The sequence below is a fragment of the Manis pentadactyla genome, chromosome 4, assembly GCF_030020395.1.
Source record: "Manis pentadactyla isolate mManPen7 chromosome 4, mManPen7.hap1, whole genome shotgun sequence".
NCBI classification, from domain to species: domain Eukaryota; kingdom Metazoa; phylum Chordata; class Mammalia; order Pholidota; family Manidae; genus Manis; species Manis pentadactyla.
The window spans coordinates 131,059,889-131,087,423 of record NC_080022.1 but is presented as its reverse complement, the minus strand read 5'-3'; the positions used below and the strand labels follow the sequence as shown (position 1 = coordinate 131,087,423).

Below are 27,535 nucleotides of genomic sequence, written 5' to 3'. Positions count from 1 at the left end.
GTGTCTTTATTTTTACTTAGTCTTGGGACCAAGGATTTCTTACTCTTTTATGAAGAAAATCAGTGGCTCAATTAACAGAAATCTGCTTTTCTGATAACTAACTGATGCTTTGCCAAGTTTGGTTTACCGAATAGTCTTATGTTCTGTATGCCTGGGATCTGCCCCTGGCAGTCACCTGCTTCCCACAGAGACAGGCATGGTTTAGGGCGTTTACTACCTGCGATGGGCCTGGCTGCTCCTGTCAGGTTTTATTCTTGGTGGCTAAACCCTTCTCCATAAGATAAAAGCAAAATGTTTGTTTGTTTCTTTTCTTGGTGCATAAAAACCTAATGGACCATGGGGGAAAAAAAGAGACTCACACGTTCCCTGCAGATAAATTTTTTATCTGCAAAAATCATTAAGTACAAAACAGAGTGACAAAGATATTCACATTTTGTGCATTTCTTTGGTCACTTAGCAACTGGCTGGAATCATTCTTCACTTATGATTTTCGTGTGAACCTCCCGGCTCTTCACCCGCAGCTTGTTGACCTGGGATTCGGCAATGTCAGCCCGCTCCTCGGCCTCCTCCAGCTCGTGCTGGAGCTTGCGGAACCTGGAGAGGTTGACATTGGATTGTTCCTCCTGAGAATGAAGGAGAATGCATTTAGAAGGGAGAAAAGTTCAGAATTTCTAGCTTCTGAAGTCAATGGGTCTTGAATTTCTTTTTACTTAAAAATGATTCACTCTAGTAAACCTTTTTTAAGAACCTGGAGAAATACTCTTGAATAATTTTTTTTGGTATTAACTCCTCTCTTGCTTCTTGAACTCATGGATAACAAGGAGGGACCCATGACATTTGTCTTCAAGATGTTCTAAAAGGAAAACTTCTAAAAGTTCTAAAAAGTCCAAACATCTTGAAACTACTATTATGTATGCCAGTGTCCAACTTGTTTTTTTCAGAATCCTGAGAATGGAACCAGATCTTTAAAAAATGCAGGTATGCGGTCTGTATTATACCAAATTAATAGACTTGGATATGAGTTATTGCCACTTGAGTATAAATTATGGCCACTTAATGCAGTTTAGAAATTAACTGAGAAGTTGATTGTTTCCTAGAATAGTCTTAGTGGTCTCTGATTATGTTTGAATATGTAACAGTGACTTGAGGAGGACAATTCTGGTTTAGTGTCTGGTTATAGTTCTTTTTTAAAGTCTCATTAAGAACTGTCCAAAATATGGCATTCGATTTAGAACACTGATAAAATTTAGAATCACTATACAATAGAGTTTGAAAAAAACCTCAGGACTTCCTGGTACAAATGAGGTAAGTAGGATCTAGAGAGAGGTTAATTCCCTCTCTCCCTCAGACTTTAGAGGTCAGGAGAAATGTAAAAGCTGTAAATGAACAAAGGAACTAATAGGTGATATGTAAGTATGTCTATCCATATTTCCATATTTAGGAAATCCATATTATTTGATAATTATTTCAGATTAATCACAGATTGGGGAAATGAGGTGGAGGCTGAAAAATCCAGTGATATGAATTAATATTTAACTGCTTACTTCACATGCTCACTTATGTATATAATGGCATTTCACACAACATTTCCAAAACAGAATTCCTGTTTCCTTCTTGCCCTGTACATCTGGTCTTTCCTTAATTCTCCTTAGTACTTGTTACACCATCCACGAACTTGATGAGCTACCCTTGATTTCCTTTCTCTCACCTCTCAAGTGCGACCTGTTGGCACATCTTGTGGTTTCTGCCTCCAGAATATATCTTGACTCTCTCCACATCTTTCCATCTGCTCCACTACTGCCCTGATCCAAGCCACAGGATCACCCTAAAAGCCCCCAAATGTCTCCCTGAGCATGCCTGTGTTACCTAACCATCCATTATCCACATAGTAGCCAAAATACTCTTTTTAAGAAGTAGAAATCAGGGCATGACTGAACCAACTGAAAGCCCTCCTATGGCTCCCCAGTGTCCTAGGAGGCCCCAGTGCCATTGCACGTAGAAGACAATCCAGATTTCTTATCCTGGCCTGGATGATCCTGTGATCTGCCTCCTGCCTCACTCTCCAGCCCCATCCATACTGCTCTCTCTCTTGTTCTTTCTGGGTCTTGAACCAGACTCTCTTCCACTCAAAAGTTTGCAAGGCTGTTCCCCTTCCCTAGAACACTTTCCTCTGGCTCATCAAGTGGTTGTTTTTTTTCATTCTTCTGGACATGACTGGCTATTTTCCTTTGATCCTTCTTCATTTTACCCTTGTTTTCTTTCACCCCTTTAACAAAATTGGCCTGGACATGTCTGAGACTGGAGGCTGTCCAGTCACCCCAAGGGGTTCTGAACTTACCGCTTCCTCGGCTTGTCTCTTGTAAGATTTCACCTTTGCTTGCAGTTTATCCACCAGATCCTGGAGCCTGAGCACATTCTTACGGTCTTCCTCAGTCTGAAATAATAACATAAAGAGTGAATTTCTTAAAAGTACAAATACCGTCACGTATTGTTGTACATTTGGTTTTTGATCCCTTGCAGACTAGGGTGCAAACCTAGACAGGCCATTTTTCTTACCTGGTAAGTGAGTTCCTTTACTCTTCTCTCATGTTTACGTAGACTCTTGACAGTTTCAACATTGCGCTTCTGTTCACTTTCCACTTCTCCTTCAAGTTCACGTACCTGCAAGAAGATGGGCATTTAAAGACATTTGCTATGATTCATTCACTCAGTGGATTTCTGTTTCATCAAATGACCCATAATACTTCTTTTACTCTGCTTTATCTATAGTTTTGATCCCCAATTGTCCCTGTAAAAGCTATTGGGCAGCAAGGAATCATCTCTCATTCATCTCTGTATTCCCCACATCATCTGGCAGTGCTAGGTGTTCAAAACCATGCATTGGATTGGAGTAAAATGGGACATATGTTGATCAGAACACCCACCCTGGCCTCCAGTTTCTGGATCTGCTTCTTCCCGCCCTTCAGGGCCAGCTGCTCAGCCTCGTCCAGACGGAGCTGCAGGTCCTTCACCGTCTGCTCCAGGTTCTTCTTCATCCGCTCCAGGTGGGCGCTGGTGTCCTGCTCCTTCTTCAGCTCCTCGGCCATCATGGCCGCCTAAGCAGCAGTGAAACAAAGCCAGTTGAGGGAGCTGCGATAGCACGCCGAGATCCCCGCTGACCATGGCGTCGCCCTCTGCTCACATCAGTGATGGCCTTCTTGGCCTTCTCTTCTGCGTTGCGGGCTTCCTGGACGATGTCCTCCATCTCTCCCTGGATTTGAGAGATGTCTGTCTCCAGCTTCTTCTTGGTGTTGATCAGGCTGGTGTTCTGGTTAAAATATCAAATTTAGAAATATTAAGTACATGGATGTCCAATGTTCTAATGAACTCACAAACTTGTTAATTAAGTTAACCTAATATCCCTCCTTGTTTCATAGGTTATCAGAATTGACAATATTTTTAAAAGATAATCAACTCTGGATGTCACAGCTCAAATAAACAAAAATATTGTTAATCTAAAAATTGTTAGATGTAAACTTTATTCTCCATGGGATACCTTTTTAGATAGTGCTAAGATATGAGCAAGAATTTCACTTTCATTCCTTTGTGTTTTTCACTATTCTGTTTGACTCACCTGGGTGTGGAGGAGCTGGACGCGCTCACTGGCGTCCAGGAGCTCCTGTTCTGCGATTTTCCTGCTCCTCTCCGTCTGCTCCAGAGTGGCCCGCAGCTCCTCAATCTCGGCCTGCAGCAGGTTGGCTCTGCGCTCCACCATGGCCAGCTGCTCCTTGAGGTCCTCCTGGCCCCGGAGGGCGTCATCCAGGTGCAGCTGGGTGTCCTGTGGAATGAATGATCATTGAGACACCTTGTCCTCGGGGCTGCAGTCACTCCAGCCATCCTGGGACCATCTCTTGCGCCCATTTACCTTGAGGATGCCTTGCGTGTTCCTGTAGTTCCTCAGGGCCTCGGCAGCCATGCGGTTGGCATGGTTCAGCTGGATTTCCATTTCATTGAGGTCTCCCTCCATCTTCTTCTTGATCCTGATGGCATCATTCCTGCTCCTGATCTCAGCATCCAGGGTGCTCTGCATCGTCTCCACGACTCTAATGTGGTTTCTCTTCAGCTGGTCAATCTCCTCATCCTTTTCAGCAATTTTTCTATCAATTTCAGACTTGACTTGGTTCAGCTCCAGCTGGATGCGCAGGATCTTTCCCTCTTCATGTTCAAGTGATGCCTTAATGGACAGCAAGGGGTGATGTTAGCAGGATATGCAAGTGTATAATATTATAGAAGTAAGAATTATCTTCCTACCTTTGTGATGTCATAACATATTTTTGTGCCATTGGTATAGAAATTTCTACAAGGTGTTGTTTGTTTTACATACTTTATATCCTTAATTTACTCATCTTTGTTTTCTCAGTGTCTTGCACAGTTCCTGACATATAGTTGTGTCAGTTGTATACATGGTCAATTCATACTTAGTACACAGAGTCAAAATTACATTTTTCTCTTGATTCATCAGTTCTTGCATGCAGTACACCGTAACTGTTCTTGGAATTGTTTTAGAGTGTACAATAAAATGTCTACCTCTGCCTCCTCTAAAGCAGCCTGGAGTTCACACTTTTCTTGCTCAACTTGCTTCTTTATTTTTTCTAGTTCATGAATACGTTTCCCTCCTTCTGCAATCTGCTCAGTGAGATCAGATATCTCCTCTGTTGGTCAACAAAAATATGAAAATAAAAATTTGATCAGTGAGGGAAAACATTCTTCCAAATCTTTCGTTAATGAAAAGGTAAAATGTACTCACGTTGCAAATTCTTATTTTCCCGCTTCAGGGTCTCAAGTTGGTCTAAGGATTCCTCATAAGCATTCTTAATCTTGAACAGCTCTGTGCTAAGGGAGCGAGATTCCTTCTGGGAGGCCTCAAGTTCAGCATGAGTTTCTTCATACTTCTGTTTCCATTCTGAAAGGACCTGAGGGGCAAGGAATAGTCAAGACATTTAGTGGAGAATGTTTGATGGGATGGACCATTTATTCTGGAAACTCTCAGAGTTGAGATGATCTGGGACTGAAAAATAATTATGAGTGACCAGAGTAGGAACCACAGGAGTCTCCGCTGCTTCTTTTTCCACCCGCCATGGAGCAGGAGCTACTGAGAACAGCCCTCAGATGGTTGCAGTAAGGCACACTGACAGTGGCAGGCTATCTTCAATCACATGATCACATGTTGAATGCTGAGCCACAAACTGGTGCAGAAATTACCTTGTCAAAGTTCCTTTGCTTCTTGTCCAGGGCTGCACAGGCCGCATTTGTTCTCTCCACATCAATCATGAGGTCCTCCACCTCATTCTGGAGCCTCTGCTTCGTCTTCTCGAGGGAAGCACATTTGGCGTTCACGGCTTCCACATGTTCCTCGGCATCCTGCAGACGCTGGGCCAGCTTCTTTCTAGAAAGTGAAATAAGGACAAAAGAAGTGAATGACCACTAGCAGAACTGAGTGTTTCAAAGCGGGTACCAGAGAGGGATTTCTATAGTCAGATTCCTGATACTTTGCTTTTCAAGTTTATTTTGTAGATACAGTTATGTATTAACTCATTCCTGCTCTCCTACCAAGCAAATACTGAAAACAACCCAAATTTCAGTGTCACCATACTTTAAAGGCTGGTTTTAAGGACATCATGATCAGCCCAAGCTAATGTTTTACCCTTCAAGGTAATTGATATATTCATCTTTTACAGACTTTTAATATATACCTTGATACTGCTATTTACATCTTGTCTCCCCTGGAGTTTTAAAAAATGTATTTACATTTTTATTGAAATGTATTTCACATACCACATAATTCACCCTTTCAAAGTAGACAGATCACTGTTTTTTAGAATAGTCAGAGTTATTGAGCCATCAGCACAATCTGATTTTAGAACATTTGCAGCTTCCAAAAAGAAACTTTTTACACAATAACATTCACTTCCCATTCCTGCTACACATGCCTAGGCCCCAGCCCCTCTCTGCCACTCATCTACTTTGTTTCTAATTACTTGCTATTCTGGAAATTTGACATAAATGAAATCATACATGTGGTCTTTTGTGACTGGATGTTTTTACTCAGCATGATGTTCTCTTTTTTTCCCCTCCTTTTTATATTGAATTATAGTTGATATACAATATTACATTGGTTTCAAGTATACAACACAGTGATTCATCAGTTGCACCCATTATTAAATCCTCACCCCCAACTAGTGCAGTTACTATTTGTCAACATAGATGGAACCACTGACTGTATCCCCCACGCTGCACTTCCATCCCTGTGACCAACTTACATTGTGATTGAAATTTTGTGCCTTTTTATTCCCTTCACTCTCCCACCCACCCCAACCCCTACCACATGGTAACCACCAGTCACTTCTCAGTGTCTATGAATCTACTGCTGTTTGTTCAATTTGTTCTGTTTTGCTTTTAGATTCCAAATATAAGTGAAATTAATGGTATTTGTCTTTCTCTGGCTTATTTCACTTAGCATAATACCCTCTAGGTCCATCCACATTGTAACATCTGGCAGGATCTCTTTCTTTTTTATGGCTGAATAACATTTCACTGTGTATATGTACCACATCTTCTTTATCCATCCATCTATTGATGGACACTTTGGTTGTTTCCATATCTTGGCTATTGTAAATAACACAGTGATAAACATATGGGTGCATATATCTTTTGAATCAGAGATTTTGTTCTCTTTGGGTAAATTCCTAGAAGTGGAGTTATTGGGTGGTATAGTATTTCTATTTTTAGTGTTTTGAGGAACCTCCATACTGCTTTCTACTGTGGCTACATCAATTTACATTCTCACCAACAGTGTAGCAGTGTTCTCTTTTCTCTACATTCTCCCAACACTTGTTATTTCTTGTCTTTTAGATAGTGGCCATTCTGACTGACGTGAGGTGATAGCTCATTGTAATTTTGATTTTCATTTCCCTGATGATTTGTGATTCCACTGGATTTTGATCTCCAGATGGAAGAGTCTGTATCTTGCTAATCTTTGTATTCTTGTAGGCTGCCACATGTCAAATATTCAAATGTTGGATGAGTTGAATCCCAATGAAATACACTTGGTTTTGGCTAATTGTGTCTCTTACTTTTTTCTTCTTTTCATCAGTCATTTAATAAAAAGTAGGTTTCCCAAACCAATATAATTTTCTTTGAGAGCGCCACTCTGAATCTCTTCTAGGGCATCCACCAAAATGTTATAATTCCAACTATATGGCTGTACACTATTCACAGAATAAATGACTAAATCTTTCCTTAAACTTTCTGTTAAATAAGTAGGTCCCTTCTTGCCCACTTTGTCTTACAGTTCAGTCTTGGACTTTTGATTGCATTGAATATTTAATCCTTTATAAAAGAGTGTTTTTTATTTCTTATTAGAGAATTTTATGTTTGCTTTTTAGTCTTTAAGAATATATTTCTTTTTTCCCCCTATGTATAGCTAAGTTTTCCCTCACATAGCCACATCTCAAGAGGAAGAGCTATGCTCTACAGCCTGATTGTTTTTCTCTTACATAACTATCATGCCTCAATTTTGCCATTAGTGAATAAGGGGGAGGAGAGACACAAAAGAGTATGATTAACAAATTATTCTCTCTACACCTGTATACATAGAGTGATGTCAAAAGCTCCCGTTTTCAAAACTAATCATTCAACTTCTTCTTGCCTTTGTCTTTATACTCTCTAGCATGATTTCTTTCCCTAGACAACCTAGAATATTAATTTTTCTTGCTTAGGCTTATGTCCACACATGTTTTCTCCCTAGAGTTTTGTTTATTTTGGGAACAATGGACATTTGCCCATATAGGCTTATAGCACATGCACTTTGATTGGCAACAGAGATATTTCCATTTTAACTAAATCTAGAACATACTTGGCCTCCTCCAGCTCCTCTGTGCGCTGGATGGCATCCGTCTCATACTTGGTCCTCCACTGGGCCACCTCGCTGTTAGCCTTGGACATTGCCCTCTGCAGCTCAGCTTTGCCTTCCTGCTCCTCCTCGTACTGTTCCCGCAGCAGGTCACAGTCATGGCGGGCTGACTGCAGGGCGTGTGCCAGAGCACTCTTGGCCTGAGAACATAGAGATTGGTGACTTAATTTTATATTTTGAAGGTGATATTTAATCCTTAAGCTCCTGTACACCACCAAATGAAAAGCTATGGAAATAAGCAAAAACAACCTCAAAAACAAAATGAGAGCAACAATATATATATAGGGCTTACCTTGATCTCCTCTTCAAGCTGCCTTTTCAGTTCCTCTATCTGCTGGGTGAATGCTTGTTTGCCCCTGGAGAGCTGAGACACCAGTGCATCCTTTTCATCTAGCTGTCGTGAATATTCACCTACAAAGACCAAGATCCAGAAAACTCCACCTTACTTTGGAAATTAAAGCTCTAAATTAAACACTGGATCAGGGAAAGGGAGCTGAGTCTGAAATAGGATGGGGAGCACAGATCATAACAAACCACAACATCCACTGCAACCTATGTGATGAGCAAATCTGCATAACAATGAGAGGCATGGAGAACTTTCAGGCAGATTATGTGCTTAAGAGCAATACAGAATATTTTGGGAGATATTTATGATTATTTGATCACAATAGAAATTGATGAAGAAGTACATGAGAAGAAAAATAGATCAAACCAGCAAAACATTCCAGGGCTTTTTGTCTAGGGCAGTAGTGTTGTACTAGTGTACCTGCCATTCAAAATTGATTGAAATGATTTATTCTGTTGGAAAGAGAAGACTTTGAGCAATTCCCTCTGTAAGTGGAAGTGATGCTCAAAAGAAAACCCTGGAAGCATTTTTATATTAATGGATGGTCATGTATCCTTCCATCCTCAGAATGAGTTGGTTTATGGACAGCTAATCAGTTCCTAAACTAAATGGCGTTTAAATTTGTCTCCAAATCTTTAAGTACCATAATTCAGAAAATACAGTATGTTATATTTAAAGCAGGAAACCTTTCAGCATCATTTCTGAACTGCTTAACTGGAAATCTCATCTATTTAGTCTTTAATAAGAAGCACAACTTTCTTTTCCCCACACAACTAGGAGCAACAGCACTGATGAAGAGAGACTCAAGGAGCATATTGATTCTTTGAGAATACAGCCTAATGAAGTGAACTGAACCACTGTATATCAATAATAAAAATCTTAGATCTTTGTTCTAGAAAGAACTATTTGAATGAATATGAAACACTAAAGTGGTTCTCCAAACACTTTGAACTGCTTATTCCTTTAATAGTCCAAATGACCCATAAAACAATTTCTATCTTGTTATCTCTCACTTAGGGAGGTAGAACTTTGGTAGAAAGTTGGATGAGTTAATAGGGGAGGAGCAAATGCAGACTATGGACCTCACCTGGATGCTCCTGGCCTGGACTGTCCTACTGGATATTTCCCTGCTTAACTGGTGAGCTGCTAGCAATTGGCAAGACTTCAGGAAGGAAACTGTAGTCAGCACTCGTGGGGTAGTCATTTCAGCACTACCATAATCTCGTCTTTAAAATGGGGGTAATAATACAGACTATATGAGAATGAAAACTTAATGAATAACTTGTGCAAGCATTTTGAAAAGTGAAAGTAAATACTGGGAAAGGGACACTTTTAACTTGGTAACTTTTTGATTTAAGTCAAATCTGCTTTAAGATGTTAAAAAACAAAAGGTCCTGAATCTCTTTATTAAAAACAACAAAAAGAAATGTCCATGCCAGTCAGCGGCCAGGAATGTGCTTATATGAGTGGATGCCTCCCAGGGAGGTAATACGTGATCTCCAGTAAGTCAATGCAGAGCTTTGTGGCAAATTGAGCATCCAAGACAAACTTGTCATTCAAGGTCAGGGCTAGCCTGTGGCCCACCTGCTTCTGTCTGCAGCCGTGCCCTCTGGGCTGACAGGTCATTGATCAGCCGCTGCTGCTCTTCTTCCTTGGTCTTCAGTTCACTTAATTGATCTTCTAGAGTGCGGCACATCTTTTCAAGGTTTCCCTGCATTCAAAAAAAGTGGTAGAAGGCACATGAAGAAATATTTAAATCATAGACATTTTCAGTAGTCCAAGCATTCCACAGTAGCTGGGGTACTCATTTATTTTGAGACTAAACTATCTTTATAAACAAACTAAAACGACAGAGGCCTTAGATTGTGATGGAGAGAGTAATGGGATACATAGTCTGAACACGCTGCCACTAAATTATTTTTTTAATTTATGTCTTCACTCAAATGGCTTAACTGTGATATGAGTATAATGATGCTTGATTTAGCCCATGAGGTTTTTTTGAAAAGCGATTAATTTGTGCCTGAGGGAAAAACAAAAAGCCTAATCAAGGTAAGGTATTTTTAAAAATCTCAAAATGTACAGTTGAGTTATGTTTATTTGAAGGAGCCTAATTTTCACTATGCATATTCTTTGGGTCTGGCTATGTGGCTGTTTTCACCTAAAGAACAAGCACCCAAGCTACCCCCAACCCCACCCCACTGCCTAGTCTCCTGCCAGTTACTAATTATTCTGGGAAAACTCACTCACGCCTTTCTTGCAGAAACCTCTTTAAGACTTAAGCCGTGGTTGTACCTTGGCTTTGGCGACAGTCTCCATGTTGCTGGCCAGGTCGTCGATCTCCATCTTCATCTCGCTCTTCTCCTTCTCCAGCTTCTGCTTGACCCTCTGCAGGTTGTCAATCTGCTCCCCGAGCTCGGCCACGCTGTCCGCGTGCTTCTTCCTCAGCGTGGCCGCCGTGGCTTCATGCTGCAGGGTGGCCTCCTCCAGGTCCCTGCGCATTTTCTGGAACTCGGCCTCCCGCTTCTTGTTCATCTCAATCTGGGCCGTGGTCGCCCCTCCGGCTTCTTCCAGCCGCTCGCTGATCTCCTCCAGTTCCCGGGAGAGGTCAGAGCGCTGCTTCTCTGCTTTGGCCCGGGAGGCCCGCTCCGCCTCGATCTCCTCCTCCAGCTCTTCGATGCGGGCCTGGGAGAGACGTATCAATGTTAGTGTGAATTCATGGCAGTTTTGATATCTGTAAAGCCCAGAAAAGGTAGAGGTTATGACTTGCCTGTAACTCTTTGATCTTCTTCTGTAGCTGCATTGCAAGGGCCTGTTCATCTTCAATCTTGCTTTGCAGATTGTTCATTTCAAACTCTTTCCTTTTAGAAAAGCACTTTATGTCAGTCGCAGAAATATTAATGCAGTTTCCCCAAGAAACTTTGGTCTTATGTCTTACTTTTTAAGTTTCTCATCAAGTTGCTGTTTGTCATTTTCTATATCCATTGTGGATTCTTGAGCCAATTTTAGGTCTCCCTCCAGTTTCCTCTTTGCTCTCTCTAGATCCATTCGTATTTTCTTTTCTTGTTCCAAAGATCCTTCAAGCTAAAATTAATTATCCATGAATACAGTTCTTGGAATGTTACCACCTTTTGTCCCAGCTTGAATTTGTAAACGTTTAACTCATATAAGCAAATTATGCTGATTTTTCTATGAATTAGGCAAGTTTGCCCTATCTGTTCTGTTCTCATTACTATTTACCTAGTCTAAGCATTCATCATCATTGAAAAGGTGAAGTGTACCTCATCACCATATTATTAAAGTAAACTAGTAGGGAGATATCATGCCACCTATATACCTATATGTCCCCACTGGAATCCACTGTGACCACCTCACCACCCTGGATGGACACCATAGCAAGATTTCCCAACCATGACCTTTGTCAGCTTCTCCCTTACTGAGACATTTACAGTGAGTTCTCTGTTCACTATCAGATCATGTTTAAAGCCAAATTTATCCTCCACATTCCGTATTCAGAATCCCACGTGTTCCTGTAGGAAAAACTTTTACGGATGATGAGTACCTCTTGGCTCTTGCCACACTCCCCGCTTAGAGCACCTCCTCTCTGCTATAGCTTCCCACAGCCCCTGGTGTTTCAGGCCCAGCCCAAACCCATTTTGGTCGGACAGCTTTTCTTGGTGAACACACTAAACTACTCTTCCCCTAATTCTTTTTACCTGTATTGTTGGTTACTCACAGCTGACTTTATGGATGTTTTTGACTTCTTGGGTGTCCACCTCAGTCCTTGTAGCGGGGATGAGGCCCTATACTACATGTTCATTGGGAGCACGTGAAAGGTGCTCATTACATCCTAAGACTGCAAACCTATGCTTGCTTGGCTGGCTACAAAATAAAAAATTATTTTTGACAAGATGTTCAGCTTACATCATCCACTTGCTGCTCTAGCTTGATCTTAGCTTTGGTCAGGGTGTTGACCTTGTCCTCTTCTGCCTGCAGGTCATCCAGGGTCTGCTGGTGGGCCTCTTGGAGGGCTTTCTTCTCCTTGGTCAGCTTAGCTATGGTTTCGTCCAGGCCCGCCATCTCTTCTGTGAGGTTTTTCACCTAGAAGGTTAAGGAAGAGAGTATCTCTGCCACCAAGCAGCTTATTGGATGGCAGAACCTCCCCGTGGTAGTGCAGGGTGTGATTCATACCTTATTTTCTGTAGCATGTTTTTCTTTCTCAACCTTGGCCAGTGTCAGCTCAAGGTCATCTATGTCCTTCTTGAGCTCCGAACATTCGTCCTCCAGCTTCCGCTTCTTGGCCGTCAGCTCGGCGTTGATCTCCTCCTCATCCTCAGCCCTCTCAACTGCCTCTTTGATTTTAGCCTCCAGCTGGATTTTGGTTTTGATCAGCTGGTCACATCTTTCCTCTGCATCCGCCAAGCTATCCGCTTCCTGAGAAGGGACAATAGATTGTTTTAGATTTTAATCCTCTGGACACTTTCAGATTTTATTAATATCTTGAAATCAAACAAATAAATTATATTTTAAAGCTTTTTGTTAAATTTTCTTAGCTTTCCATCATTTAGGAGATATTTATTGGGCTCCTATTGTGGCAATGAAGGATTTTAAAAGGAGGAATTTATGTCATGGTTCTTGGTGAAATGATGATACAATTATATTTGGGGTTCAGGAAACACTATCCCAGAGTATGGCACCCTAGCAAAACGAATATCTTAAGCTGAGAAGTTTGAAAAATGGCAGATGTGGGAAGCCCATCCTGACCTTCTCCCCTTCCCCTTTTTCTCTGAAACAGGACATAAAACTCCTGAGTGAATGGTACCCTCTGTGTACTAGGAGGATAGAAGACTTTCATATCACCAGAGATGGGGAATTTAGGGCCAAGAAGACTGTATAAACAAACTTGTTAAACTCACCCTTATCTTCCTGGTTACTTCTTTATCATTTACTACTCTTATTCCAACCCCATTGTCCTGTTAATTCATCACAAATGTAATGTTTCTTTGTCTAACAGATATAAGTCGCTTCTTTGGTTCTTTATTCTTTTGTCAAGGCTCCCATGTCCATGAAAAAATTGAATAAAATGTGTGTGCTTTTCTCCCGTTAATCTGTCTTTGTCAGTTTAATTTTCAGACCCAGGCCAGGGGACTCTAAGAGGGTTGAGGAAAATTCTTCCATTCCTATACAATAACCTATATTTAATGGGTTGGTATATAACTTCAGATCAGTTTTTTTATTTAATATTATTTCTGGAAAAGTTTAGTATATGAAAAACAAACACAATGGTTGGGTGTCTTGCAAGTTGCTAGGAGAGCAGAGTAATATCAGAAAGGTGACTTACAGGGAAGATAAGTCCTGCAGTGACAGAGTAGCTGGGAATTAAGGGGAGCACGTGGAAAAACTATGGGGAGCTGAAGTGTTGAAAGGTAGTGTGTAGACAAGCAGCTGGTATGTTTCTCAGGAAACGAAATGAGAGTTGGAATATAAACTGTGATGGCAGGGACTGTGTCTCTTGCTCTGAGTCATATTCCTAGTGCTTGAACCTTCATTAAATATTTATTAAATGGACAGTTGATAGACAAACACTAAAAGGGAGTCATAGCATATTCAAAGGAGAGGAGCAGGAGTGGATCAAACTCTGACACCCTCTATGATTATCCCTTCATTTTTGAAGATGTGATGTACTTCTCTTCAGTTTGGAAAATGATGTTCTATATCAACTACAAGGAAAATCACAATGCATCTGTCTTTAAATTTTCTAGTTGCATGACCAAGACCTATATGCTCAAGGGGACCAATGCAGATTCCCTTCTGAATTCAGAGAAGTAGACGGTAATCTCCTATGTTTCTGTTGATTTTAGTAGCAGCAGCTGAAATTCTCTTGTCATTTGGGTCACAAAAGTAGGTTAGACAGTGTCATTTGATCAAATATTTCTCCCCAACCCTCTGATATTTCCTGGGACATCAGAACAAGAATATCAACCCTATTTCTCATGCCTGTGTAAAAATCAACACTACCTTTAAAAAGCATTACCATTATCCTCGCAATGGTCCTGTCCTTTCAGATATTAGAGATTCTAAAAATAGAGTTAGAAGTTACCAAAAGGCCATAGATGTAAAACTTCAGGATATTGATTCCAAGCTGATATATTTTTATCATAAAGTCTCTTTCCTTCCCTGTCAATATTGTTCTTTCTTCACTGCTCTTACTTGCATTTACAGAAGGGAGACTTTTAGAGAGCAAAGATCACCTTATTTCTTGCCAGCATTCTGCTAGGAAAAACAGCAGGGGGAAAATAAAAATGCTTTTGTTTTTCCCTCCAACAACAAGGAGTCCTACCCCAGTGCTATTTAGTAATATTGTATATGAAGTTTTATAGAACTTCTAAGGAGCTGTGAATGAGGAAAGGTTGATAATCATTCCCTCAGTAAGGTGGACTCTAGACGTCTCCCTAGCAAGTACTGAACTGTGATTTTAGCATCAGGTGCAAGAAATGGGCCTGATACTCACTGACTGAACCTGGAGCTGCAGGTCATTTTTCTCTTGCATCAGAGCCACCATTTTTTCTTCTAGCTCTTTTCTTTTGGCCTCCGATTTTGCAAGGCTTTCTTTGGTCTTCTCAAATTCTTCCTTCATGTTGGCCATCTCCTTCTCTGTCTCTGCACTCTTGAGGAGGGGCTTGATCTTGAAATACAGCTTCATCCAAGGCCAGTGCTTCACATTCATGAAGGCACGGACATTGTACTGGATGCAGAAGATGGACTCCCTGTGATAGAAACAGAAGTGTTCAAAGCCAGGAGGCAGAATTAAAAGGCCTAGGCTCATGGGATTCAGTAAAGTATCTATAATAATACCTTCTCTCCACCATCTTCTGGTACTCCACTCTTGCCAGGAACCCTCTGCACCTGGCCTGGGTTCGCGTGATCAGCTGGGCCAGCTTGTCATCTCGCATCTCCTCTAGGAGCCCCAGAAGACCAGCTTTGAAAAAGACCTGTATGGGGGCAGAACTGCTGCTCAGAAACTCTGCAAAAGCTTTGAGGGGACAGGAATAGCATCGGGTGGGCTTTAGAGACTATTACCTTGGTGTGACCGAATTTATACTGGGTGTGGTCAATATCGATGGACCCAAGGAGCTTCTCAGAAGCCTTCTTGCTATCAATGAATTGTCCTTCGGGGATAGCACTCGCGTTTAATACCTTGTATCTGTTTAAGCCAAACAAATAAATAATAGAGGCGTGTCGCCAACAAGAAACCTTCCCCCTACCACAGAAGCCACAAAGCTCTCGGGTAGTCTAACAAACATACACAAGCAATCACATCTACCTCAATATCTATTCTCTTTATATTCAAAGGGTGTCAAACTTTTGGTATGTCAGTGCAGAGTCTGTTACATTTCTCTTCTACTTAGTTTTAATAAAAGGGATAAAGGATTCTTTAAGTGAAAAATTAAAGTAAATAGCAAGAACCTCTTGAAATAATTCACACTGAGAAAGCCTGACCTCTGTTTGAAGTCTGCATAGAGGATCCTGCTGGGGAAGCCCTTCCTGCAGATGCGGATGCCCTCCAGCACGCCGTTACACCGCAGCTGGTGCAGGACGAGCTCGTGTTCCATGGCCCCTAACAGGAAGAACACACGTGCCTTCTTTTATGGCCTTTAGCAAACACACTGGAGCCCGTCTGGGTATCAGAAGTGTCTTACCAGGAGTTTTGGTCTCATTGGGGATGATGCACCTCACAAAGTGGGGGTGGGTGCTCCTTAAGTTGGTCATCAGCTTATTCAAATTCTCCTGTGGAATATATTGAATATTTGGTTTACAAATGTGCTGTTGTCATCCATTCATATTTATGGACATAATCCTCACAATCTATGACATTGGTTCGATTCTAATGAATAGTATCCAGATTTGAATTTGGACAGTTATCTCTGGAATTTCCACTTCCCAACATGTCCTTCTATTTCCTATTTTATGCATTGAAAACGTATTTTTGTCTAGCTATGGAAGAGGTTATTCACTGCCACTGGATTTCCTAGCATGTGTTGTGAATTTAGCATGACATTCCAAACACACTCCTACTCTTTTGCCTAGTTATGTGGTCTGGTTTTACAAATAATTCAGTGTCTTCTTCCAAATCTCCCATTTCTTTCTTTACCTGGCTTTCATTTGTATCTGCTTCTCTATCACATGCTTATTCCTTATCATAGTTACAAAACTGTGTGTTCTATAGAAGTGGTCTTTTAATGCCTCCTTCTGGAAACTGGCAGAAAACTGACAGCCATGTTACCAAGTGTAAGAGGTTTTCCAACTTATGGAAGTCCTAGTTTTTCAGAATAACTAGAACATCAGATATTACAGATGGAATTGTCAAAAGAAAAGTAAATTTCTTTAAAGAAAACTTTGTATCACTTCTGGTTTCCTATTTCCTCCTTAGAACTCAGGCTCCAGTTCCCACCACTGTTCTTCATCTTCCACTTTCAAAATCTACTCATTTCAGTTCTATGGCAATATACACCTGAGTACCTACATCATTTGGAAGCTTCCTCGGTTCATGCAGGTCTCATGTTTTACTGGTCCTATCCCAACAGAACCTCTTAGGTATCAAATGACCTCATTTTCCAGCCCCAGAGTAGAATTTTACCATCTGATACCGACATCTGCAATTCACTCTCATTTCTCCTGGTGTCTGAATCTCCTATACACTGAGACATCCTTTCCAAACTACCCAAACTACTACCCTTTAAGACTCAGTTATACCACTACCAGCTGACCTGTCTCCTTGAGTCACACCCAGTTCTAGAATACTTGCAAGCTTACTTACTTCCTCTTCCCCATAAATAAAGTCCAGCTTAATTTCCTGAATCTAATTAGACAGAGAAAATGAAGTTTGTACCCTGAAGAGAGCAGACACTGTCTGGAAAGAAGAGCCCTTCTTCTTACCACCTTTCTTTCCACCACCACCACCGGCTTCTACAGGGGGCAGAGAAAGCATAAACAATCAGAGTTTATGTTTTATATATTAAATAAAAGATTAATTCTGTTGAAAATTACCTGCTTCAGCAGCTGCTGCTGCCCCAGAGAAGAGGTAAGCCAGAGTCTTCATTGCAGACTTCTGGTACAGCCCGACCACTGTCTCGTTCAGGGGGTCCTTGTTCTTGTCCAGCCAGCCGGCGATGTTGTAGTCCACGGTGCCCGCATAGTGGATCAGCGAGAAGTGGGCCTCGGCCCTGCCCTTGACCACCTTGGGCTTCTGGAAGTTGTTGGACTTTCCAAGGTGCTGCTCATACAGCTTGTTCTTGAAGGAGGTGTCCGTGGCCTTGGGGAACATGCACTCCTCTTCCAGGATGGAGAAGATGCCCATAGGCTGAAAGAATGGAAAGAAAGAAATGCCATTTGAATTTTGTCTGCCTGTAGAAATATATGTAACATTATGATCCTATTTGAGTCGATTCATCCTTCAATTCCCATAGTTAATGAAAACTTACTTCTTTGGTCAGAGTTGATAATTTAGCAAATATTTATCAGGTGCCTATCAAGATCCAGGTGTTGTGTCAGGCTTTGGGATATGATGGACAGTGTGATAAATGAAAGGTGTGCTCTTGTGGAGTTTGTGTCTTTGCCCTAAAGGCTTTTGGGCAATATTTTGCCAAATGTGATTTGCAAACTAGTCAGAATCACTTGGGGAAAAAAATGCAGATACCAAGGCTCTATCTAAGGTGAGATTAGGGAAATCTGCAATTTTATGAAATACTTGTGGTGACTCTTTGGCACAACTGAAGTTTGACAGCTTGTGCTGTAAAGTACCTGAAATCCATATTTTAATTGCCAGTAATAGTGAATCTAACGATGACAAAGAAATAGTACATAAAAAATAATTCTCATCAGTGCTTTCTCTTAAGGAATAATGGCTTTAAGTATAAGACTCTGCATTGCAAATTGTGGGGAAATATATACTTCTGCTATCTACAGAGAATATCCAGTGCCCTTTTAACAGAACACTTGCCTCAAACTTGGCAAAAGAAGGACTTTTCCTGATTTTGTTTAAAATTAGAAACCTTGTACCATAGTATATATCAAGATTTTATGATTTTCATTTAAATACTATTCAGCATTATAATCTGTGGTATGAACAACGCAAGCGAACCTTCTCGATGAGCTCGATGCAGGCAGCCAGGTCCATCCCAAAGTCGATGAACTCCCACTCGATGCCTTCCTTCTTGTACTCCTCCTGCTCCAGCACGAACATGTGGTGGTTGAAAAACTGTTGCAGTTTCTCGTTGGTGAAGTTGATGCACAGCTGCTCCAGGCTGTTGAACTAAATAAGTAGAAAATACAAATTAACATTCATCTTATAATAAAAGCTTCTCTTTGAAAGGGCCCCTTCTTGGTTGGTTAGCCTAAGTGCCCTGTTAGGATGGTGTGGTTTTATCCTGCCTCTACCAGGCCCTTTCTCCTTTCTTTTCTGTGGCCGCCAGCCGGGAAGTGTCAGCACACTGTTGGAAGTCTCTCTTCAACAGGGGTAAACAGTTTCTGAGTGATGTTTTCCTGTGCAATAAAACAGTTGTTTGGTTTTGACAGTATCTATATTTGTTGATCAGAGGTTTCTTAGTAATTTATCTCTTTATGATTATATTATATAACTAGCTAAGTGTATATCTGAGCCATTGGGGTCTGTATGTTGTTATTAATAATGGTGGTAAAAATTCAACAGGTAACATTTGCTGAACATTTACCATATGCTAGACACTGTGCTAAGTGCTTTGCATAAGTTACTGAGTTTAATCCTCACAGCCACCTTGTATGGTGGTACTATTTGCCCACTTTATGGATGAGAAAACAGCTAGAGAGATTAAATACCCAGTGCAAGAGGAGCATGCAAGCATGTGAGCAGCGAGGTTTGGCTCTGACAGCAGAGCCAGTGTTTTAGCTATTCCTGAACTTGAGGAGAACCGCTTTGCTTCACTATTCAGGACACCTAGATGAAAACACACACTGGGAATGCTCTTGTGTCAGAGCAGCTTTACCATACACAGAAGTCAAAGAAGTTCTACAACATGGATGAGCTAAGTGAAGAAGCCAGTCATTCAAAGACTGTATATTGTATAGCTCCATGTATATGAGATGTCCAGGTATATGCATAGAGACAGAAATCAGACTAGTGGCTGCCAGGGACTGGGAGTGAGGGGGGAGGGGGAATGACAGCTTAATGGAGATGGGGCTTCTTATTGGGGTGATGAAAGTCTAAAATCTATTGCGGTGGTTGCACATGTCTGTAAATGTACTAAAAACTATTGCATTAAGTACTTTAAATAGGTGAATGTATGGTATGTGAATTATGTCTTAATAAAGCTGTTACTAAAAATATGCTAAGAGGTTGTAAATTGACACTGTCTTTGGTTTTCTAATTTGAGAAATGGTGGATTGCGTTTCCTGTTCTTGCATGGTGCTAGATTATAAGTCTCTTCTCATGTGGGCTTGGGAATTCCTGGAAATGCTCTTGTCTCTAAAACACAGAAAATTACCTCCAGCATCTATCAGTCACTCAGAAAAAGGTGCAGAAATGCAGCGTGTGGATCAGACACTGATTCTGCTGTCAGGTAGGCGACTTTGGTGACCTTGTTTCCTAAACCACCTGGGAGGTATTCTTGCTTAGGCAAATGAATTTGAGTTTCCTTATAATGCCATTTCCCTTCTTACACCTGGATATTGCAGGGCAGATAGGAATCTTAAAATCTTTCCTTGAATTTGTTACTGTCTTTCCCACTGGCATCTTGGCTGCCAGTGCTACCCTCACCACCTTCTTTATCATTTACCAAATGCCATCTACACACTTGAGGGTGGTGCTTAGGGCATTCAGAAATCTTGTAACTGGCAGAAAGGTCTCAGAAGTGAGTGTGTTATCTGGAGTGCTAGGTGCTTTGCATACATACAGGCTTAGTTCAGTTTGCCCAGTGACTGGTCGGATACCCTTTTCCCATTATGCAAGGTCACACAGGCAAGAACTGACAGGTGGAGTTTGAGTCCAGATCTGTCTCTTCCCAAGTTCATGCCCTTTCATGGACTTTTGGCTTCTTCACGTGTTAATTTAGCTTGTAATGCAGCTCTTTTTCATGGACCTTATCTAATATTAACTCACATCAAAGATCTCGAAGCCAGCGATGTCCAAGACCCCGATGAAGTACTGCCTGGGCTGCTTGGTGTCCAGCTGCTGGTTGATGCGGGTGACCATCCACAGGAACATCTTCTCGTAGACAGCTTTGGCCAGAGCGCCCACTGCGTTGTACACCTTCAGGGTTAGAGTAATGATTGTTGGTGTTATTAAAGACAGGCCGCAAAGGCCTGGTATGTGTGTGATTCACTGAGGTCATGCACTCACCTGCTGCACAGTCTGGCCTTTGGTGACATACTCATTGCCGACCTTGACCCTGGGGTAGCAGAGGGCTTTGAGCAGGTCAGCAGAGTTCAGATTCTGGAGATAGGCCGCCTTGTCAGCAACTGCAGAAACACAATTCAGGTACCCAGCATGACCTACTGAGAGTTCCACAATTCACAGGGGCAGAGTAATGAATCACTTTTTGGAAAGACTGTGTGGGAGGTAAACTTGCACATTTTCATCAGAAGCTCAGCTATAAAGGAGACATGAGTGTGGAATGGGATTTTTGGCCTATATTCTCTTATTAAAACCAGATGGAAGTTCATATGGTACCTTCCGTGCCATCTGGCTCAGCCTGCTCCTCACGCTGCTTTTGTTTGAATTTCATGTTCCCGTAATGCATCACGGCCCCTGTGAGCTTGTAGATGGAAACTCTCTCCTCAGGAGTGAAGCCCAGGATTTCAATGGCACTCTATCAGGAGGAATGAGAGGGCAAAAGTTAGGTCAGAAGACACTAACTTATTTAGGAGAATTTATGCTATACCTTAACCACACCTGCGGTAAGTTGTTACTGTCATTCCCACATATAATGGATTTTTTAAAGAAACTACATGTGTAACTTACATCTGTGGCCATCAACTCTTCTTGGTCATCAATGCTGGGGACTGTGATCTCCCCTTGACTGACAAAGGCATAGTCATATGGGTTGGTGGTAATCAGAAGCATTTCTGGGAAATAGAATTCAGGGTATATGTTTTATATTAGAAGATGTTAATATAATGATTAACTTCTGTCTTTTAAATGCAAGCTCTTTCTTACCAATTAGGTCTGGCTTCTTGTTAGACATGATCTGATAAAAAATATGGTAGCTTCTTTCTGCCTTTAGCTGGAAAGTAACTCTAGACTTCTCCAGGAGATCTGCAGTGGAAAGTAGACATTGAATTAGGCAGAAACATTATCAAGTTCCTGCAGTGATTTTGGAACTTGGGGTCATTAGCGAAATCTCACTGGCCCCTTGAGGTTTCAGCTGAATGTCCCCATGAGGTACCCCATACTACATCTCCACAAACACCATTCCAGTTGCTTTCACCACCTCTAGAAAGAAACTTAAGCATGCCTGCCCCAAGACATATATATTTCTTACACTGAAGATCCTTGACATTGGGAATATAATTGATTTTGAAACCCCTCCCTCCCCAGGGTCTCTTCTCACTGCATAATAGAGGGGCTACTAAGGGCAACATTTATTTATCAAGCCTCAGACTAGGAAGAAATCACAGATACTCAATCTGTAGGTAGCTCATTTACTCCTAGTGTTAGTTTTTTCTTAGAAAAATTGGAAATTCATTCTGAGGCTGGAATACTTCAGACAAGCCCAGCGGCTCCTGGCAGTTCCTACAGAATCACTAATTCATGACTGAAGTGGATAAAGCACACTGTGGGCTATGGATAAGACTGGCATTAACCATGGGCATGTTTGGCATCCACTAGTGTTTCACAGGCTCTGGGCTCGGCAGGAGCTTCAAAGTGTTCCTCCAAACCATCATTTGTCATTCTTGGACTCTGTTTGGAAGGTCCTGTTACTCACATGTTTCAATATCAGCAGAAGCCAGTTTCCCTGTGGTACCGAAGTGGATCCTGATGAATTTACCCTTGCAAGTGAAAAAAAGATGATGGTATATGCAAAACTTGAAGTACACAGAAATGATGAGATTGAAATAATAATTCAGACATGCTTTTTCTGGTGCTTAAAGGCTAAGAAAACCCTCCTGTGACCAAGAGACTTACAAAGCGGGAGGAGTTGTCGTTCCTCACAGTCTTGGCATTGCCAAAGGCCTCCAGCAGGGGGTTGGCACTGATGATTTGATCTTCAAGCGTCCCCTGCAAGAGCAAGAGCAGTCCTCACATGTGGGGCTCAGGAACTTCTTACCTGAGAGCCCAGATTCTGACCTTGGAGATTAGACCCACCTGCATTTTGCCAGATTCCTCCTTCTTCTTCTCTCCAGTAACTGCAATTGTTGCAAAGTACTGGATGACACGCTTGGTGTTCACAGTCTTCCCTGCACCAGATTCTCCGCTGCCAAACAGTGACCAGACATAAGTTAAGGTTTGTGACAAATGAAATTATTTCTACAATCAGCATTTACTGCCTTAGGCATTTATCTTTCTATGTCTTTGTCAGAGTCTCCTAGATCTTTCTCTTGGTATTGCTCATATTCTGTTGCTTTGCACTGGCAAGAAGTAGAGAAATTCATTCATTATTCACGTAGCACATATTTCTTAAGTGTTTAAAATGTGCCAGACTCTCTTCTAGGTGCTGAGGCCTGGGCTTGAGGGGTCCAAAGAGCAGCCCACTCAACAACTTTGTAGTAAATGAAACAAGTAACAAAAAAACAAAACAAAATAAAACTTCTACAAAGCAATGCATGTGTTCCTCAGCTTCCTTAGAATAAAGACATGGCCCAAGGTAGGTCTTTGAAGGAACAGACATTCTTCAAGTAGACATTAAAATAAAGCCACTGGTGACATTCCCAAACTGTTCAGCATTCAGAATGTTTTTCACTGCCCTGTACGGGGCTCTGACCTTGTGCAGAAAAGGGGTTTTACATCTCCTGTTCTCAAGAAAGTTCTGTGGAAACTCCAAGATTGAAGTAGGAAATGACATAATTTAGGACATTGTTATTTTATATTCTGGTGCATTGAAACCCTATAGTAAAGTGAAAGCAATATCTAGTTCCAGCCTGATCATGCCATTGCTTTAATATGGGGGAGTTAACTAATTTCTTGGTGTGGTTTGTCATTTTCCCAGGGAGAATACAATACTAGTAAGTCTCAGAATAGTAATACATACGTGATTAAGATAGACTGATTCTCCCGATCTAGAAGAAAAACAGTGGACAATCAGCATGTATGCTAGCTAAACAAACAGAACTTTCTATAGGGAAACACTTAGGGTATTGAGTATAAGCGTCATTTTCAAGGGAGTTTTTCAGTAGCTTATTGTAAAGTTATTTATGGTATTATTATTAAGTTGGGGAAGAGAAACATAAAATGTGTTTTTCTGGATTAAAAGCAGTACTTTCCAAAGGTAGATACGTTATTTAGTTGTCATCTGAAGATTTCAGTGACATACTGTCTGCTGGTTAGTGCATATAACGGGAAAATGCATAATATGCTAAGGGTTTGAAATGTAGTGTAATAGGTTAAAATAATGGTAATCAAACCAAGGTTGATTTAGTTTCTCAATGAATCAACTGACCTCACCTGACCTCACAAAGAAAAAAAATTTTTTGTCCCATGGCCACAGACTGGAGCCTTAGCTCTGATCAGCCTTCCCCAAAGGATGCCACTAGCTAAAGAAAGACCAGGTGAGGAGGATTCCTCAGTCAGAACAAAATCCTTTTAAGGGAAGCAAACAAACAACTTGTTTATATGCATGTAGCCTCCAAATATCACTTTCATTCAAAGAGAGGATATCGTCTCTGAGATGGTTGCTGATGACTGTAAAGGGATAACAATACTTCTAAAGTATCAAATGTATAATCAACAAGAAACTTAGGCACAAAAGGATTGAATACTTATTTTTTATTTCTCTTCAGGCAATACGATTCAGTTGTTAATCTCCTCTCCTTACCTAAATATATACAATAAGTGATTATTTACCAGAAGGAGACTATAAACAAATTAATAGGGATGGAGCAGTAGGATGGTCAGGTAAAATCCCAGAGGTGGAATCAGGAGAACTGGGTTTTAGTTCCAGCTTAGACAGCAAGTACCCCTCTGTGCTTCAATCACCTCTTTTGTCTAACCAGGGGGTTGCATTAGATTATTTCTAAATTTTTAGCTCTAACATTTTGTGATTGTAAGTGGTAAAATGATTTGCATGAAAAACTGTCGAGCCCTCACCAGTCAGCATGAACTGATAGGCGTTGTCAGAGATGGAGAAGATGTGGGGTGGGGCCTCCTGGCGCTTCTTGCCTCGGTAGGCCGTCACCACCTCGGGGTTGTACACCGGCAGCCACTTGTAGGGGTTGACGGTGACGCAGAACAGGCCTGAGTAGGTCTGCACCAGAAAGAAAAAAAAACAGGAATATGATTACTTTATGGGGACCTTCACAATCCACTACCTTTCAAAAAATATTGACTGCCTGCATGAACAAAAAGGCCATGAGAACGAACTCACGTAGATCATCCAGGCTGCGTAGCGCTCTTTGAGGTTGTACAGCACCGCGGGCTCATGCAGGTGGGTCATCATGGCCATGTCCTCGATCTTGTCATATTTGGGAGGGTTCATGGGGAACACCTGGTCATCCTTCACCGTCAGAGTCTGGTAAACAGTAAAGGTGACTGTTATGTCAACTGAGTGACCAAACCAAAAAAAAAAAAAAAAAGAATCAATCAAATGTTGCCGGGTCCTGGGACTTCACTCACTGCCCCCGCTTCAGTCTTGACGGTCACTTTCCCTGATTCTCTGCTCTGGACCGTCCCTTTGACGAAGGATTCCTTGGGCTCCACCACAAAGACAGATGTCTTGGCATCAAAGGGCCTGTTCTGGGCCTCAATGCGCTCCTTTTCAGATTTTCGGAGGTACGGAGCAGCCTCCCCAAATACGGCCATTTCCTGGTCCGAACTCATGGCTGCAGGTTATTTACTGATGGCAGCCTAGTTGAAAACCCTTCCTGGCAGAGGAAGAAAAGATATTACTGAAATTCAGAAACTGGATGATTAGATTCACATTTTAAGGAAACAAAACATTATTTTTCCACTGACCCAGTGAGCGCTCAGCATTGAATTGCACATGACCACCTCCGTGACTAGGCTAGAGGTGAAATGTCAAGTCTCTGGTTCTGAGCCGGTGGTGATAAGTATTTGATCTTGCATTTGGAAAGACACTGTTGTTCCTGGCCCAGCTGATGTATGATATTGTAGCCCCTTTCTCTGTCTCATTTGTTATGTATATTAGTCTTTATACGCTGCCAATCACAGGCTTATACAGAACACAAAGCTACGATGATGGCAGGGTGTTCTACACCTTTCTTGCTTTTAGTTCTTATCTTCCAGTTGGATTATAAGCACCTTGTAGGCAGGGACTATGTTTCCATTTGGGGCATCCTTCACACCTGTTGCAACACCTGATGGATACCAGGAAGAGCTCAAAGCTGGCTTTGGGAATTGAAAGAACAATAGAAAAATGTTGCTAAAATTCTAGGGACTATTCCTTACATGGTGAAAATCTTTTCATTATAGATTTGGTATTTACAAAGACTGTCTGATATAGGAAAGCAGAAATGTGAGGAGCTTTGTTTTGGATTGTTTTGTTAAAAAATATTCTATTGTATGTCAATTTCTCTGATTCCTATATCATAATTTTGATGAAGTCAGCTTCAATTTCGTATTTCTCAAACATTTATTATACCATGTTATTATCTTTGTTTTCTTGCCTTATTTATTAAGATTCTCATTAATATTTCATAAAACTTTTTTCAAGATCTGTCTCTTGCCACTTTAACTGACATTCATTAAACCTGTCCATAATGATCATAGGTTACCTATTTTATAATAATAATCTTATCTTTTCCAGGAAAACTCAAAGCACTTGGATAAACTTTTCTACATTTTCCCATTCACACTACAGTGATTCAGAGAACACAAAATGTTTGTCCTGATGAAAACACTCACAATTGCTTTCCATATCATGTTTTTCAAAGTTTCCATTTTACAGATTGTGAAACAACATGCAGATTTAAGCTACTTTTCCCAAGTAAGCATTCAGTCTATTCAGACAGCATCTCAAGGTTTTTCATATTATATGGTTCTGTAGTATAGGACATTTACATTTTCTTTATAAATGAATAATAAGACCCTGAAATGTATTGCATGTTATAATTCAATTATTTAAAGACAAACTGCAGTGAAAAATGAGAAAAACTGTGTATAAAACACATATAAAGCCTCTGAGAAAACATTTTCATATATTACAAAGGATACAAATGAATGAGAACAAGTTTTTAAAGTCCCCCTCAGCATTCTTCAAGGGAAGCATGATCAGCCATGAAATTGAAATGCTTTCATTTGATAACCCCCTGAGCACTCTCTAAACCACTGCAGAAGATTTTTTGTACCCTGCAAGGAATGAGGAAAAAAGTCAGAATCTTACCTTAGAGATGCAACCTTGAAGTGGGTCTGAACTGTAAGAAAAAAGAGCAGATTTCTTCTGATTAACTTCTAACAATTCCCAATAATAGCTTAATTCTTCATTAAGAACCAGGAAATACTTGAGAACACTAAAACATCTAATTAAGATTGCTACGGAGTTGGTCGGTGCCTCACTGGCAGGGCTGCCAGGGGCAGTGGGAGCCAGGATGTGTGGCATGTGTGTGGGCAGCCAGATATCCCTTACCACCTTCCAGACGGAGCCCTGTCCTTACACACACTTACCTTGAAACTTTATGAGAAAAGACAAGCCATCCTCATTCCAAGGGTACTTTTATAGGATCAAATATGGAAAACGCGTAGTCTCCTCCTCTTTCTTAAAAAACGCTTGGCAAAACATGTTTTTGGCAATGAAGGTCTCCAAGCATAATTCCCTTCATATTAAAGATGTTTGGATATAATTAGAAATATTTTCTCGCACATTGGGTTAAGTATATGAATCAATCTCCTATAAATAATTTGTGATGTTGGCAACTTGAAAGGGATCTGCCTTTGGAATAATGTAAGGTGTTGTTTCAGAGACAGCTATGTTCTGCAATCTCTGGACTTTGTTGCCTGCTGCCCTTCTGTTTCACTGACTCGCCCATGTGAAATCTTTTCAACTGCCCACACAATTGCAGAGACTCTGGTAGGGAGGGAAGTTTCTGCTTTTCACCAG

The 27,535-nt window shown here is 41.1% G+C and overlaps 1 protein-coding gene and 1 long non-coding RNA gene across 2 annotated transcripts in view; one reads left to right on the top strand and one right to left on the bottom strand.

Annotated features, from left to right (window-relative positions):
- Window positions 1-18,606, top strand: part of LOC118933450 (uncharacterized) — a 31,912-nt gene extending 13,306 nt beyond the window's left edge. Inside the window, exon 2 of the long non-coding RNA XR_005033119.2 lies at window positions 18,401-18,606. This is a non-coding gene — a long non-coding RNA (uncharacterized LOC118933450). The remainder of the gene's footprint in view (window positions 1-18,400) is intronic.
- Window positions 368-26,958, bottom strand: LOC118933445 (myosin-1). The gene is made up of 39 exons (XM_036927732.2): window positions 26,822-26,958; window positions 25,096-25,343; window positions 24,848-24,991; window positions 24,571-24,727; window positions 23,516-23,543; window positions 22,633-22,741; window positions 22,453-22,545; window positions 22,253-22,316; window positions 21,484-21,582; window positions 21,289-21,392; window positions 20,998-21,136; window positions 20,668-20,786; window positions 20,428-20,577; window positions 18,436-18,606; window positions 17,343-17,655; window positions 17,185-17,261; window positions 15,995-16,082; window positions 15,795-15,912; window positions 15,375-15,498; window positions 15,150-15,286; window positions 14,806-15,061; window positions 12,486-12,728; window positions 12,219-12,395; window positions 11,233-11,378; window positions 11,065-11,155; window positions 10,590-10,979; window positions 9,882-10,008; window positions 8,244-8,362; window positions 7,895-8,091; window positions 5,242-5,425; window positions 4,787-4,952; window positions 4,567-4,691; window positions 3,905-4,213; window positions 3,614-3,817; window positions 3,182-3,307; window positions 2,925-3,095; window positions 2,557-2,661; window positions 2,339-2,434; window positions 368-623 (listed from the first exon to the last, which is right to left on the bottom strand). The coding sequence occupies exons 2-39, from the start codon at window positions 25,297-25,299 to the stop codon at window positions 471-473; spliced, it is 5,823 nt and encodes a 1,940-aa protein (XP_036783627.2). The 5' UTR covers window positions 25,300-25,343; window positions 26,822-26,958; the 3' UTR covers window positions 368-470.
- Between the last annotated feature and the right edge of the window lie 577 nt (window positions 26,959-27,535).